The sequence below is a fragment of the Hydractinia symbiolongicarpus genome, chromosome 8 (genome assembly GCF_029227915.1).
Source record: "Hydractinia symbiolongicarpus strain clone_291-10 chromosome 8, HSymV2.1, whole genome shotgun sequence".
NCBI classification, from domain to species: Eukaryota; Metazoa; Cnidaria; class Hydrozoa; order Anthoathecata; family Hydractiniidae; genus Hydractinia; species Hydractinia symbiolongicarpus.
The window spans coordinates 4,234,903-4,248,266 of record NC_079882.1 but is presented as its reverse complement, the minus strand read 5'-3'; the positions used below and the strand labels follow the sequence as shown (position 1 = coordinate 4,248,266).

Sequence of the window (13,364 nt, the reverse complement as noted above, 5' to 3'; positions counted from 1 at the left end):
AGACGCCGATAAGCCGTTTTGACAGCATATCAATTTTGAACAAGATACAGATTCAGAAATTTTTAAAAGCTATTCTACACTCAGATATAGGTCAGATAAGATTCAACCTAAAATTTAGTTGCAAGGAATATCTCCTTGCTGATATCTTTTTGTGATAGGATGCTCTTATGAGAATACTGAATTAATCTTCACGGTTAGCTAGTTTGGCATTTTAAATATTTTCCAAGCAGAATGATAACAATAAATAGATGTATATATCAATAAAAAATCGATTTTTGAACAGCAGCAGAATTTTGATGAGCTCTAAAAAGTGCGAATTTATGAAATTAATTTTGGTCCAAAATCCCCAAAATAATTTCCTCAAAAAATTATTCCCGAAACATTTTTTTCTCAAGGTAGCAATACTTTGCTGTTGGTAAAGCCGAATACAAATTTTTTCTAAACTAGTAAGTCAGTGATACATTAAATCGAGAAAACAGATCACACGTAGACTTGTCGATTTCAATTTTCAAACCAGCATAATGCTTTTGATAAAATTTTCGGATTATTTATGTTTTAAACAGAAAAAACCTTGTTTTTGTATATCTGTGTTTGCAAATGAAATGTGAGCTTGTTGAGTAAAAAATAAAAAAGCTGCAATGTGTTTTAAAAACATGTAATTAAGAAAAGAAAAAGCAGAATTTATCAGTAATGGGTGGCTTTTTGGAAATGTTAAGGCCACAAATGTAAAAGAAAAAAATACTTCTGAAGTAAATACTTTTCTGAAGCCTTTTTCACCCAATATAACTGCAAGCAGTGAGTCCACCATATATGAATTCAGTTTCAGTTAAGTATTGTTTAAATACAGCAAAATCTTTGTCATCATATAAAAGCAGTAATGCAGACACAGATATGAACTCACGGTAAATGAGAATTCTAAAGTTCACCCAAAATGAATAAAAAATGTAAATGTTAATATGAGGTTAAATTTCTGCCTAGCTACTTTCAGTCAGGCACCTAGAATGATACGAACATTTGAAAATTATGTAGCCATGTTTGCACCTTAGAGAACCAACGAAGTGCTATGTTCAGCTGGGCAAATCATTTACTAATTTCCAAGTTTCCCCTAGCTACAAGTTTTGCAACCCAGTGCTTACTAGTCAACCAATTCAGTGAAATACACATAACTAAATTGCTTGAATTTCTTCAAGTAAACAGCAGCCTAAATAACATTATTGTATATTTATACATTTACACAAAACAATCAAGGGCAATATGCGAGAAGTTTGTGTGTTGCGATGAGAGGAATCAAAACAAACTCGCCGCACGTATCTGTGACGTAGAGCACCGATCTCGCTTAGCTCTGCAAGGTTATATATAAAACTTTGGTACATTGAGACAAATCTCATTAAATATTACACACAGAAATACTGTGTATTGGAGGGTCCCGTGACGAGGCCTCCCCCAGGGCCATGTTCGTATCGCCGTCCCGGGGGTCAGAAAAGATACAAGATGCTCTGGGGACGAGTTTGATATTGCTCTTGTTTTACAAAAATAATCACGAACCTATAATCTTGACCGTTTTCTTCTTTGCTTCATGAAAATCCATATTAAAATGTCCTCCTCAATGGTATTTGACATATTTTATCAACGAAATAAATTAAATCGTTAACTTCGTTTATAATGAAAAGGTGCATATGCCTCGGTATGATAAATGAAATAAAAAAAGTAAAAAAAGAGTGAAAAATTAGCGCAAAAAAATTTCGAACATCTCACCAATATTTTGGTGCCTTGCTAGTTATTTCTCTCTTATATCCTTCACCATATTGATCAAGTTTTCCATCAGTTTAATTTTTTGAGTTACAAAGTAAAAATTTTTACGAGTGTGTATTTCGTCACTTATCACTTTTAATTTTGAAAATTAACTTTCTCCCAACTTTTAGCCAAAACAATCACCCAGCATTTTTAAAAACAGTGTTCATACTGGCGCGAATGTTTTTAAAGCTGCATCAGCAACAAAAACTCCCAATTTTCTCTAAACACATAAATAATACCAACTTCCTATTAATACGAACACGTCAGAATAAAAATAGCTCAAAAAATAAGAACAGCCAGCCTCAGATCAGATTGTACTGTTTCTTTTACAAGCGTGTATGAAATCTTATTTTGAGGGGGGTTGTTTTACGTTGTCGTTGTTTAAAGCCACCTTGTGTAACTGAGATTTTGCATATGAACGCAAGCTAAAAGCCGCCCTGTCAATGCATGCAACGAAATTCACAAACTCCTTTTTAATGACTGCGTCTCCAAGATATCTGTTGGGGTTTATTTTTCGATATTTTCGAACAGATCCTAGCGATGAGATTGCCTTCAAAGAACACTTTGAAATTAAAACGAAAACTAAAAATATGCACTACAAAAGAGAGAAGAGAAATGGGTAACAAATAAATTAAAAAAAACAAGATGGTCAAAATTTTATTCGGTTAAAAAATGTTAGTCACAGCTAGAATTTTATCACTACGCAGAATTTTCAATTTTTTGTCTGCGCCGTTCAGTACAACGTGAAAATCCTGGAAGACACCTCAATACGCATGCGCAGTTGTAACACATTTTAGAGAACCATCGTCCTGACTTTGGTGGTGACTTCGATAAAGTTCTTATTAAAGAGAGAAGTACATGGGTTACGTTACAGCTGTATATATATACCCTTATATATATTATATATATATATATATATAATTGTATCGAACGTTGCTAAAAATCTGTCAACCAGCTGTAATTATGTCAAATTGCGCATGAATTAAGCTCGTGGGATTTTTGTGTTAATAGGAATGAGCCTTTAAAGACAGGTATAATTTCAATAAATTTAATTTTTAATTTACTTCGTTTGAATTTAAAATAATAGAATAAATCCTGTATGTTATGACGATAAATTAGCAGTCAGATTAAAAAGAGCTTTCGCTTCTTAGATACCATTTTGTAAAAAATATAATAGGCTTCCTAATTGTAATGCGAAAGATTATTTGTTTTCATATAATTAAAGCAATGATTTATACGACGACTTTAACAACAACAAAACGGTTTCAAACATGCAGTTGTAGGTTACGCGACAACACAGAAAGTGAAAATCTTCTTCAAATAAGATGAGCGTTGCAGAAAAATTAAACGAACTAAATACACTCAAACAAAAATATGGGTTTATCGAACCGAACAGAGGGAACCTCGACGACGCAACTATTGAATGGTTGGAGGGAAAACCAAATTATACAAATGCCAATTTAGAATATTTCAAAGGAAAATACATGAATCATGCTCAAGGCTCTCTTGAACAAGTGGTTGAAGATTTAGTTAAAACATGGGAAATGGAAGCGTCTCATAAGAAGAATTTTAATCAATGGACAACGGTTGATCATTCCACTTATCATGTGGCAGCTAATGGTGGAAAGATATTTCAGGGGGAAGATGCTAAATCAGCAGGCAACTACAAATGGCTGATGTACGACTGCAAAAAAGAATTATTCAATGCTGAAGAGGAAACCTTCGAGAGTTCTCATAAGTTATTTAGAGGTTGCTTCAAAGATGGATTTCCTTGGGAGATAATTAGTGTATTTTCTGGCCCACCAAAAGTAGTTTTCTCATGGAGACACTGGGGTAAATTTAATGGAGAATACAAAGGCAGAAAAGGAGATGGAGAGGTCTACAATATGTTTGGAATTGGCGAGGCGACAGTCACTGAAAGTCTGAAACTTCAATCAATTTATATTTATTACAAACCAGACGAATTTTGCGAAGCGCTAGAAGGAAAAAAGAGTCACAGGGTGTTAGAAGGTGGTAAAGCTTTGGTTGGAAGTGGTTGTCCTTATGCTCATTGAGGAAACATATTGTAGAATTTTTACAACATTTTTTCGTGCTAAAGAAGCTATACAAGTGGTTTTTGGCGTCAGGAATTTAATTTTCCGGTAAACATCTCATTACCCGCACAAAGAAAATTTGTAATCACCTTATTTTCTTATTAATATGTGACATAAAAAAGAAGCGTTTTATTTTCTCCTTTCATGAGGAAATCTGAATTCATTGTTACGACAGTGTTCATTCTCTCGTTTCCAGAGCTCTGAGGTATATCTCAAAGAGCTCTTGGGACAATAATGGACAGAGTGCCATCGTTATGGTGCGAAAAAGTAACTTCCCAGGGCCGTCTTTTGCTTATTTATATTAACGACAGTGCCATTACTAATATAAAAAAGCGGTGTGGGGTCATAAAATAAAAACATTTCATTACGTACGGAATTCATGAAGTTATGTGGCTAGTACCTCAAGAAAATCGTGTTATCAATGCCATAATCAATAAATTCTTAAGCAATGATGTGTGCGTTAATTATTACGAAAATTATAAAACACAACAGTGTATAGAGGAGTTAAAAACCTACAAATGATTAATAAAAGTGTTTAATACAAACAAATATAAATAAAAAATTAATTCAAAGTTCAGCATTTTTTTGATTTTAAGATAGTGCCATCTGTTGCGTGCTGTTTGCATCTTGCAATCATAAAATCACATTTGCTTTGGTATGTGTGACCATTACTTGCGCAAATTCTTTTTTTGCCATTCGTTAAAAACTTCTTCAATCTTTTAGCTAGGTACTTGACTTTCTTTTCCAACTTTTTCTTCAGTTTTTCAACGCTTTTATTGTTCTTATTGCCTTTTCTTTCCATTTTCTTTTTGAGTTTTTCAATTTTATCCGCCCTTTTCTTTTTAAACGCTTTAATTTTTTCTACTTTTTTCACCACCATTGGGCAAACATCAACCTTTTCGCAATTTCCACCGCATTTTCCGACATGTAAAAATTTAACTTTTTTACAAAAACGTGCTCTGTTGAAATCGCATTTATTGATGTACGTAACGCCGTCCGAACCACAAACTAATCTGTCGTCACTCGCACTTTTTTTCTTTTGACGTTTTTTGTCATTCGGCTGAATTAGGTTTTCAGTCATATTTGACCTACAATCTCCATTGTAAGCCTTGTATAGTTTACCAGCGTTGGTACATTTCTCTTCAAATAGTTGACACATGCTCTCATAGGTATTCCCATCGCTGCCACAAATTTTTATTCTTTGTTTCATTCCCTTTTTACCACGTTTTTTATATTCACGGGCATCAACAGCCACTAAAATAGCAATCATAAAAACATATCTCCAGTTTTGTTATGGAGAGGTTACATTTTTATTACAAAATATCGTGGACTTACCCAAAAATAGCAGAAAGCAAAAAATCAGCGTACAACCTTTCATGTCTGCGCCAGATGTCGAGTTTCCTGATCAAAAAATTTCTAACTGATTTATATGCACCAATAAGTTGAATAATCGAGTCACGGAAAGTAACAATTTATTCTTTGTCTGAGTGAAGCAAAAATATTACACTTTCTTGATACAATACAATGCATCGTGTAAGTCAACACATGCACAAAGAAGCTTCAGCCAACTCGTTTCCAGATCTCAGATAAATCATTTTATCTAATGATTGTAAATTTCCGGGAAGGGAAGTTGATGTTCTGTCACTGTTTGTTATGACAACCAGTTCATAGGAAACACTTATATTTAAAAGTCACGCCTTTTTTGTCATATCGCGAGATGAAGACATATCTCAAAATATTTACTTAAATCATGGAGGTTAAATCATATCAAAAAGCCTGTTGGTTTTGGATAAATACGTTTAACAATTGCAAATAAAAACTTCAGGTGGCCTGCAGAAGTGTATATTCTTGTAAGCTCGAAGAGGGTTTTATTTCATCTAAACTTGTTGAAACTTATTTGTAACGTCCCAAAGTCAATTTTTTTAATACTATTCTAAATTTTTACGCACGGTAGATGTACATTCAATATATGTTATAAAAATAACCTGGGAACTAGGGAGATGCTGGTTAATTAACAGAGGCGACAAATAATGATCACCGAGATAATAATTATAAAAATGTTTTCCATTAAAAACCTTTGAAAAAGTTGCTATGTTTATATTCAATTCTCACGAAACCACTTAACACTTTTTTCGGATTTTCACCCTCTGGTTTCTCTCATCGGGAATCTGTTTCTCTTTCATTTAAGAGTAACAGGAAATTTTCTAACGTGTAAATTATATTTCATTCTATTGTTTCAATTTTTACTTTTTTTCTTTTTCACTTAATAATTTTTACCTATTGAAAAAAAACAACGTAAATTTGTTTCTTAAAGTTTTTTTACATTCATTCTAATGAGTCCCTATATTGTCTTTGTATCTTTTTTGACAGCGTTATCTCGTCAAACTGGCTTAACAAGAGGAAATACAAACAAACTGTTTGTGATCTTTGTGAAAGAAAAATATTACGTTGTAAGAACATCCTACCACTTCGTCACATGTCATCAAGTAAAATAAACATACGTCACGATCTTCTTCTGGAGTTGCTCTCCGATCGAGTAAAAACTACGAAATCAATTTGATAACTTTCTCAGCATAAACATAGAAACTTTTCTCTCCAGACTAGATTGATAAAAACTCGGTGTTTGACTTGATAAAAAAGTTCTCTTATTGGCATATAGGTGTAAATGTATCCCTAGACAACTCACAGGGGTAGCCTCTTATGATAGGGTATACACGTAGAGCATCTAACACGACTCCTAACTTATAGCTTTTTATAAACTATAAGCTTATAATAAACATGTAGTGCCTTCTCACGCCTACACGACTACTCGTTTGATATAAGAGTAGCTTTTTGGGGAAAGTAATGTCTAGTAGGAAAATTGGACCACCAAGAAGCTCGCAGTTTAGAGAAGCAGAATATTTTCTTTGTCTATTTGTTTATATTAAAGTAAAAAGTATATTCTGAACTTTTTATAAATAACACTTAAAAATTAAAATTTATAACAGCAAAGAAAAAAAAAAGAAAAAATAGTTACTAAGATGAGATTCGAACACACGACTACTCCCGTTTCGGTGCTCAGAGGCAAGAATTTCCATTCTTGTGAGACACATTTGCGTTTTATTACAAGCTCATGAGCTTGTAAAAAATCAAAAACAACGAAAGATCTAATTTATAGACGCAGGCATTTTAAAAAAAAGCATTTTAAAGTATAAAATGAAGACTATCTCTTTATATCTTCAGAAACAAAACCTTAAAGTTAAGAAAAAATGTTTCTCATAAAAAGTTTATTTTAGGTGAATAATCTTTCGCAAGAAAATCACAACGGCTCGCCGTGCCAATATAAAAAAAAGCACAACAAGCGCTGGAAACAAGGTTGGCGAAATCAAGTTTAAAGAAACTTTCTTGTCTATACAGTGCGTAAGGGTAAAATTCTCTTATGGTTGTTTGAGGTCCGAAGTACCTACATGTGCATAAATCAGGATGGTTTTTGAACTAACATGTGATATTTGTAGAATAGAATTTACGAAAATAAACGTTTTTTTCCCACTTCTACAAGTTTCAAAAATCTACTTGTGCCACTGGATAGCATGAAGAGAGGTTTAAAAAATGGTATTATATGTCAAAGTTTCATCTGTTATTTCCGTGTTAAATATTACCGTAATGCTTCGAATAAACGCCCCCTTCTATTAACCCCCCCTCGAGTTGACGCCCCTCTTTTTCAGTCATTTTATAAATAAAGGCCCCCCTCTATTAGACGCCCCCTCGAATAGACGCCTCTCCCTCATAAGGCGCATTTATTCGAGGCGATTGTAAAAGTATACTTACTTACTTGTCTTTTTCCTAAATCTTAGGTTTAAAGTTGGAAATTTAGTTTTTCGCTTATGAAGTTCATTCTCGAAAACATGTGAATATTTTTTCTATTTTCTGTTGTGAAGATATATATTATAGGTATCCTTAACAACTGCAAAGGAGACGAAGTGTAAAAAATTTAATAAACGGCCCCCTTTTTTAAACGCCCCCTCTTTTAAACGCCCCCTCGAATAGACGCCCCCCAAAATGTCAAAAAATTTAATAACGCTCCAGGCGTTTACTTGAAGCATTATGGTATATAAAAAAAACTAGTCGGTGACCCGTCCTTTACTTACCGAAATTTGAGGAAAAAGTTATAATCTTACACTTTTGATATTAGTAGGAACTTTGCAAGTTAAATGGGACCATTTTTCTTTTCTGAATTTCGCCTGACCCTGGATAAATGGAAGATTTGCTCGGGACCATTTTTTCGAGACCCTCTCTACAGAGATCTTAGGGATTCAAACTAAAATACATTTCACTCAAAAATATATCTTCTCTTGCTAACAGAAAGTGAATTTCTCCAGAAAACTAATAGGAACAACCTTTCCGCCATTTTCCGGACTCTTAGGCCTGAGCCGTAATGCCCTGGGAACAAGGCTGCTATTTTGCTGTTCCAAAACACGTGTTTCTCTTATCTGCTAAATTAGTACAATTTTTTTCTAAATTTCAATCTACTAGCGGAGTTCCGTTTGGCTATTACATTCGCACAGTGGAACAGCTTTTACGTCCAGAAGTTGGTATAATGTTTGTAATGATGTAAAATTGACAAGAGTGTTGGAAAAAAGACATATTGATTGGTGTACAGGGAACATAAGAAGGAATAGCCAACATAAAAGTGGTGTATAAAAGACTTCGCTTTGACGGTTATTGTAAGGCGAGGATTAAACCTGTTTTCTGACTAGTTTTATTTTTCTGGATAATACCAACACCTTGCAAACGGATGCAATAAAAATAACTGGCAAGCATTTGGTTAAATAAATAGTACTAAAAACTTTGACCTAGAAATCTGATTTTAGTCCGAACACGGGTCGAATTATTATCATTCGCAGAAATTATGCAATATGGCCTTTAAAATTCTTTAGATTCTTTTGTTAAAGCGGCTGCAAGGGTCAAGCAGCGAAGCACTTAAAGACTTTTCTTTTGAACTGCGAGACTTGTCAATCTTTTAAAATGCTTGAGACTTTAAGCTCATTCATATGACGAGTTCATATGACGAGTTTGTATGACGAGTTTATATGACAAGTACACTTATAGGAGGCACGTTGTAAATTCATATTTCTGATCAGTTTCATTAAATATTCACATATGTAATACATACACCAGATACACAAACGGAAGGAAGCTTTCAAACTTTCTAAAGTAAGGTGTAGTCAGCCTCAAAATTTTCGCGTCGACATTATGTTTTAAAAATAACACAATAGCGCATATACAATTAATTTTTCAACCAATCAAAGCCGTGAATGCAAATCTTTTTGATTTATCTCTTTTTTTGGAGGGTTCTGAACAGTTAGTGCTAGTCGCACAAATATTGACTAAAGTATCACAATATCTGATATAACTTATTTAAACTCGTTTTCAGTACCCTCTTCTTGGGATAAAGTCAAGAGTAACACAGTAGGAATAAACGGGTCTAGGTTCTAAATTTAGGAGATATAAAATAAATAAATTGTCGTCAAGAACATCTTAACTTCTTTGATAATATTTGCTTTTCGTCACGGGGAGGCTAAACTTACGAAATTAAAAAAAGAAAATTTACGTCGCCATGTTTACCTCCTGGTTACATAACAAAAGCTTTAGATATACGACAACTTCATGTGCTCGAACTTTGTGAGTGATATTCAATAACCAATGAATTTAAGGATTCGTTAGATCTAAACTGTAATGATACTTGTCTCCATTTCTGCGACTCAAAATGGTGGAAATACGATCAACGAAACGCGTGTCACAATTAGTTTTTAGATAAACCACTTTATAAGAAATTGCACAGTCGACTTCCTAAAAGCATAATAAACTTTTAATAATTATAAGAAACTTTTTCACATTTGTCTTTCTTCAATGTCATTTGAATAATATTCAGATATGATTGCTGGTAATATGCAAGAAATTAAACAAATATCTGGTCGGTTATCCCGACAAATCAGAAAAGTACCAAGTAATTGACGATTTCAAATGTCAAAATGCGAAAAATGCATTATTTCATCTTTTCTTATATATGTTAATAAAATTCACTTCGTTATGTCAAAATCAGGTTTTTGATCAAATATCTCTCTTGTTATAGACTCCACCAAATAAGAAACTGTAGTTAAGAATATCTATCTTGAGTAGTTACAAATCTTGAATGGTTGACATCAGTCAGTGAGTGTGGGTTACCATTGGTAGTAAACTATGATTGCTTGTGCTTGAAACGGAGCTTTGACGGCAGCGGCTAAATTTTGTATGTGCATTTAGGTCAGCTAAAATTTATCTTATATATAAATAAAGCAAACAAAGCTGTTGACTGTTATGCGTATCAAGATAAATCTGGTTTTCTGACTAAATGAGCTGTGTTTGCGCACTCACGCAGCGATAAAACTTATTGTGATGTAAACTCAATATAAATAGCGTGAAAGTCAAAAATACTTATCACAAGTAACGAGGAGCAGAAGACCGTGACAAGAAAAAATATTAATATCAAACAAGAAAGAATTATAAACCATGAAGTTGGCACTTCATTTGAGTTTTGCTGTTCTGCTAACATTTGGTACGTTGTTGGAAGGCGTATAATGTTTTTTAAACTATTCGTCATAAACATTCATCTCATCTCTGTTTTCGTTATCAATGCTAAAAATTTAGAACGAAATTTGGGAAGATTGAAAGCAATATAATAATCATATATATGTCATTGTGTTTATCTTTTCTTTCTCTAGTGTTAGTTGATGCTCACAATCATGGAAAGCGTCCTGGAAAATGGTGGAAAAGAAAGGGTGATGGTAAAGTTTGTGGTAGCGATGGCAAAATTTACGACAACGAATGTGATTTTACTTTAGCGAGATGTTCTCCCGCTGAATCAAAACCACTGCAAAAGTTGCCAATGCGCGCATGTGTCGCTGGTAAAAATGGAAGAAGAAAAGGCGGGAAGAGAAGTAAGTGGGGACGCCATCATAACAAAACAAAGGAGGCAATGAAATTTTGTGACACGGATGGTAACACGTACGCCAACAAGTGTGAATTTGATATTGCCCACGCATGCAATAAAACAAAGTTTCTACACAATGGACCCTGCGGTGGAGAATGCAAAGAAGATGAAGTGTGTCCGTGGAAAGCTGCAATGAAAAAATGGATGGAAATAAAAAATAAAGGACATCAAAAATGGAAAAATGGAAAAATTACTAAAAAGATTGGCACTAAACTTAGGAAGTTCGGTAAAAAGCATAGTCGTGTTATATGCGGGAGTGATGGTCAAACATACGATGATAAATGCAAATTTATGGTTGCTAGGTGCAATCAGCATGCTAATAACGGCACCATTTTGAAGTATAACAAGTGCTAGCAACCGATCTATTCGAGAGCAACAACAAATTTCATTAAGCATCAACTGTTTTTGTAACCTAATCATATTTTTTGTGTTTAGTCAGTTCTGTACTTTGTTGTGAAAAAGAGAAATCACAAATCAAAAGTCCAGTTACTCTACCGCGTTTTTATAATGTAGAAATTCTCCAAACTAGACACCTTTTTAAAACGGACAAAAACTTTTGTCCTGCGAACATCTGCTTGATATTCTGTCACAAACAAACAAAAAGATAGATAAAGAGGATTTTAAGCATTTTTATGTTGTAGGATAGGAACTAAAACATCACATTTGTGTATCATACAACTAACGCTCATGACCCTACCTATGTATACAACTCTCCACCATAGATATTTCTCTCCGTCCTTGTTGTCGCGTTACAACAAGCACTAGAAGTTCTCGACGGAAGAAAAATAAAAAGCTAATATTTTAACCTCTTTAGATCTGTGGAGAAAGTTGTCTACGCTTCAAATTTCTTCAAAAAATATAATATAGAATCTTAATCTCCTATGCTTCTATGTCTTCGTACAGCTTAAACAATACTTATTATCACAGGGTAAAGTAATCTCTTGTGTTTAGCACCTAGCCCCTACCAATGTAAAAAATCTAAAAAGCAGTGGGGACGAGGTTGCTGATGCAACTCAGTAAGGATAATGTGTGTCACAACACAAAAGTGACTCCCACTGCAATAATAATTGCTGGGGTATGTATTTTTCTGAAAATGATTAAACGTAAAAAAGCTAACAACTTCAGCTAAGCAAAAAAGTAAATTGAAGTTACAGTAAAATTTCTGTTTTAAAACTCAAGGCCACCCATTGTAGCGAGTTGGCTGTTAAAGCGATCGGGCTTTCCTAAATAAGTTCGCTTCGCATATGTTCCTATTTTAAAAGTTTTTTCCGTTTTCAAAGCGAAATAGATATAGGTCAAGATTAAATAGGTGACTAAGACAATTAAGGAATCGATTTTATAAATAAAGGGTGATTTAATGCTTTTTGTAAAAGTCAGTTGAGCTAAATCGCATTTTAATTAAATTCTTTTTTTAAGTTGTTATGATAGGCATTCTCGTTAATTTTTAAATTCATTAAATTGTGACAGCAAAATTAAAAACGGGAGAAAAAATCTGGGGAGGGAGGGCTCGTCCCTAGAAAGATACAAGATGCCCTGGAGACGAGGTTGGGGGACTAAGATAAGTCACGAAATTTAGAAAATGTCGCTAACCATTGCTGGAGCGACGATTTTTCGCTTTAAAAACATACCGTCATTTTTTTTTTGAAATATACTTTATTTTTATTTATAAAAAATTCAACCTTCTTAAAAAAGTAGTCCCTTGTGCCGCTGAACTTAAAAATAGGGGTTAAAATAGTAGACCATGGTAAAGTACGGAAGCCGATAGGTGCAAAAAATCTTTTTGGAAATTGTGTTGTTTCAAAATAGTAAAAATGTTACTCCAAAGAGTCAAAATGTTATTCGAAATAGTGAAAATGTTTGCCGAGAAATAGTAAAAATGATAGTGAGAGATGGTGAAAATGTGTCTCTAAATAGAACTGGGACGAGTTGAGGTCTGGTGCCGAGTATAATGACGGTACCCATAAGTTCCTTTTTTTAACGGGAAAAGTAAATTAAAGAGAATGAAATGGACAGTCCAGGGAATAAATATACCATATAATACTCTTTCTGCTAGCTCAGCTAGCTATTCCAATTAAGCAATGTAGTTTAATTGGCAGTATTCCATACAGATAGAGAAATGTTCCTTCTGACGCAACGCACATCTCGAGCACGCGCACGCCACAGTCAACCACAACAAATCCCTGATCATCCAAGACCTAGAGGGGTAAGTACTTATCATGCTGTGCTTAGCCAAGCATATCAAGGTAAAGTCCCTATGATGCTGTGCTTAGCCATGCATAGGTTGCATAGAACGTGGGAAACGTAGATTAGTGAGAAAGCGTTATAATGTACAAGGACCGAACGATATCTGGCACGTAGATTGTTACGATAAGTTAAAGCCGTATGGATTACCAAATCATGGTTGCATTGACGGATCTCAGAGCAGTAGATTCAATAACAATCCAGAAGTCATTGCACGGTTATTTTTA

The 13,364-nt window shown here is 34.0% G+C and overlaps 4 protein-coding genes across 4 annotated transcripts in view; 3 read left to right on the top strand and 1 right to left on the bottom strand.

The window, feature by feature from the left end:
* The window catches only part of LOC130655953 (proteasome maturation protein-like), a 31,437-nt gene that overhangs the window by 7,457 nt on the left and 10,616 nt on the right, over positions 1–13,364 (top strand). The gene's annotated exons all lie outside the window — the stretch shown is intronic.
* On the top strand, positions 3,016–4,034 carry LOC130655950 (uncharacterized). Its single transcript, XM_057458773.1, has one exon. The coding sequence runs from the start codon at positions 3,120–3,122 to the stop codon at positions 3,846–3,848; it is 729 nt and encodes a 242-aa protein (XP_057314756.1). The 5' UTR covers positions 3,016–3,119; the 3' UTR covers positions 3,849–4,034.
* On the bottom strand, positions 4,334–5,381 carry LOC130655951 (ovoinhibitor-like). Its single transcript, XM_057458774.1, has 2 exons — positions 5,223–5,381; positions 4,334–5,141 (listed from the first exon to the last, which is right to left on the bottom strand). Exons 1-2 carry the CDS (start codon positions 5,263–5,265, stop codon positions 4,462–4,464), a joined length of 723 nt encoding a protein of 240 aa, XP_057314757.1. The 5' UTR covers positions 5,266–5,381; the 3' UTR covers positions 4,334–4,461.
* Positions 10,300–11,385, top strand: LOC130655952 (agrin-like). The gene is made up of 2 exons (XM_057458775.1): positions 10,300–10,461; positions 10,628–11,385. The coding sequence occupies exons 1-2, from the start codon at positions 10,416–10,418 to the stop codon at positions 11,248–11,250; spliced, it is 669 nt and encodes a 222-aa protein (XP_057314758.1). The 5' UTR covers positions 10,300–10,415; the 3' UTR covers positions 11,251–11,385.

Bases quoted from the DNA above. Each gene is read 5' to 3' on its own strand.
- LOC130655950 (XM_057458773.1), top strand. From the start codon at position 3,120: ATGAGCGTTGCAGAAAAATTAAACGAACTAAATACACTCAAACAAAAA.
- LOC130655952 (XM_057458775.1), top strand. From the start codon at position 10,416: ATGAAGTTGGCACTTCATTTGAGTTTTGCTGTTCTGCTAACATTTG. The intron at 10,462-10,627 runs GTACGTTGTTGG...TTCTTTCTCTAG, and splicing joins TGCTGTTCTGCTAACATTTG to TGTTAGTTGATGCTCACAAT.
- LOC130655951 (XM_057458774.1), bottom strand. From the start codon at position 5,265: ATGAAAGGTTGTACGCTGATTTTTTGCTTTCTGCTATTTTTGG. The intron at 5,142-5,222 runs GTAAGTCCACGA...TTGCTATTTTAG, and splicing joins TTGCTTTCTGCTATTTTTGG to TGGCTGTTGATGCCCGTGAA.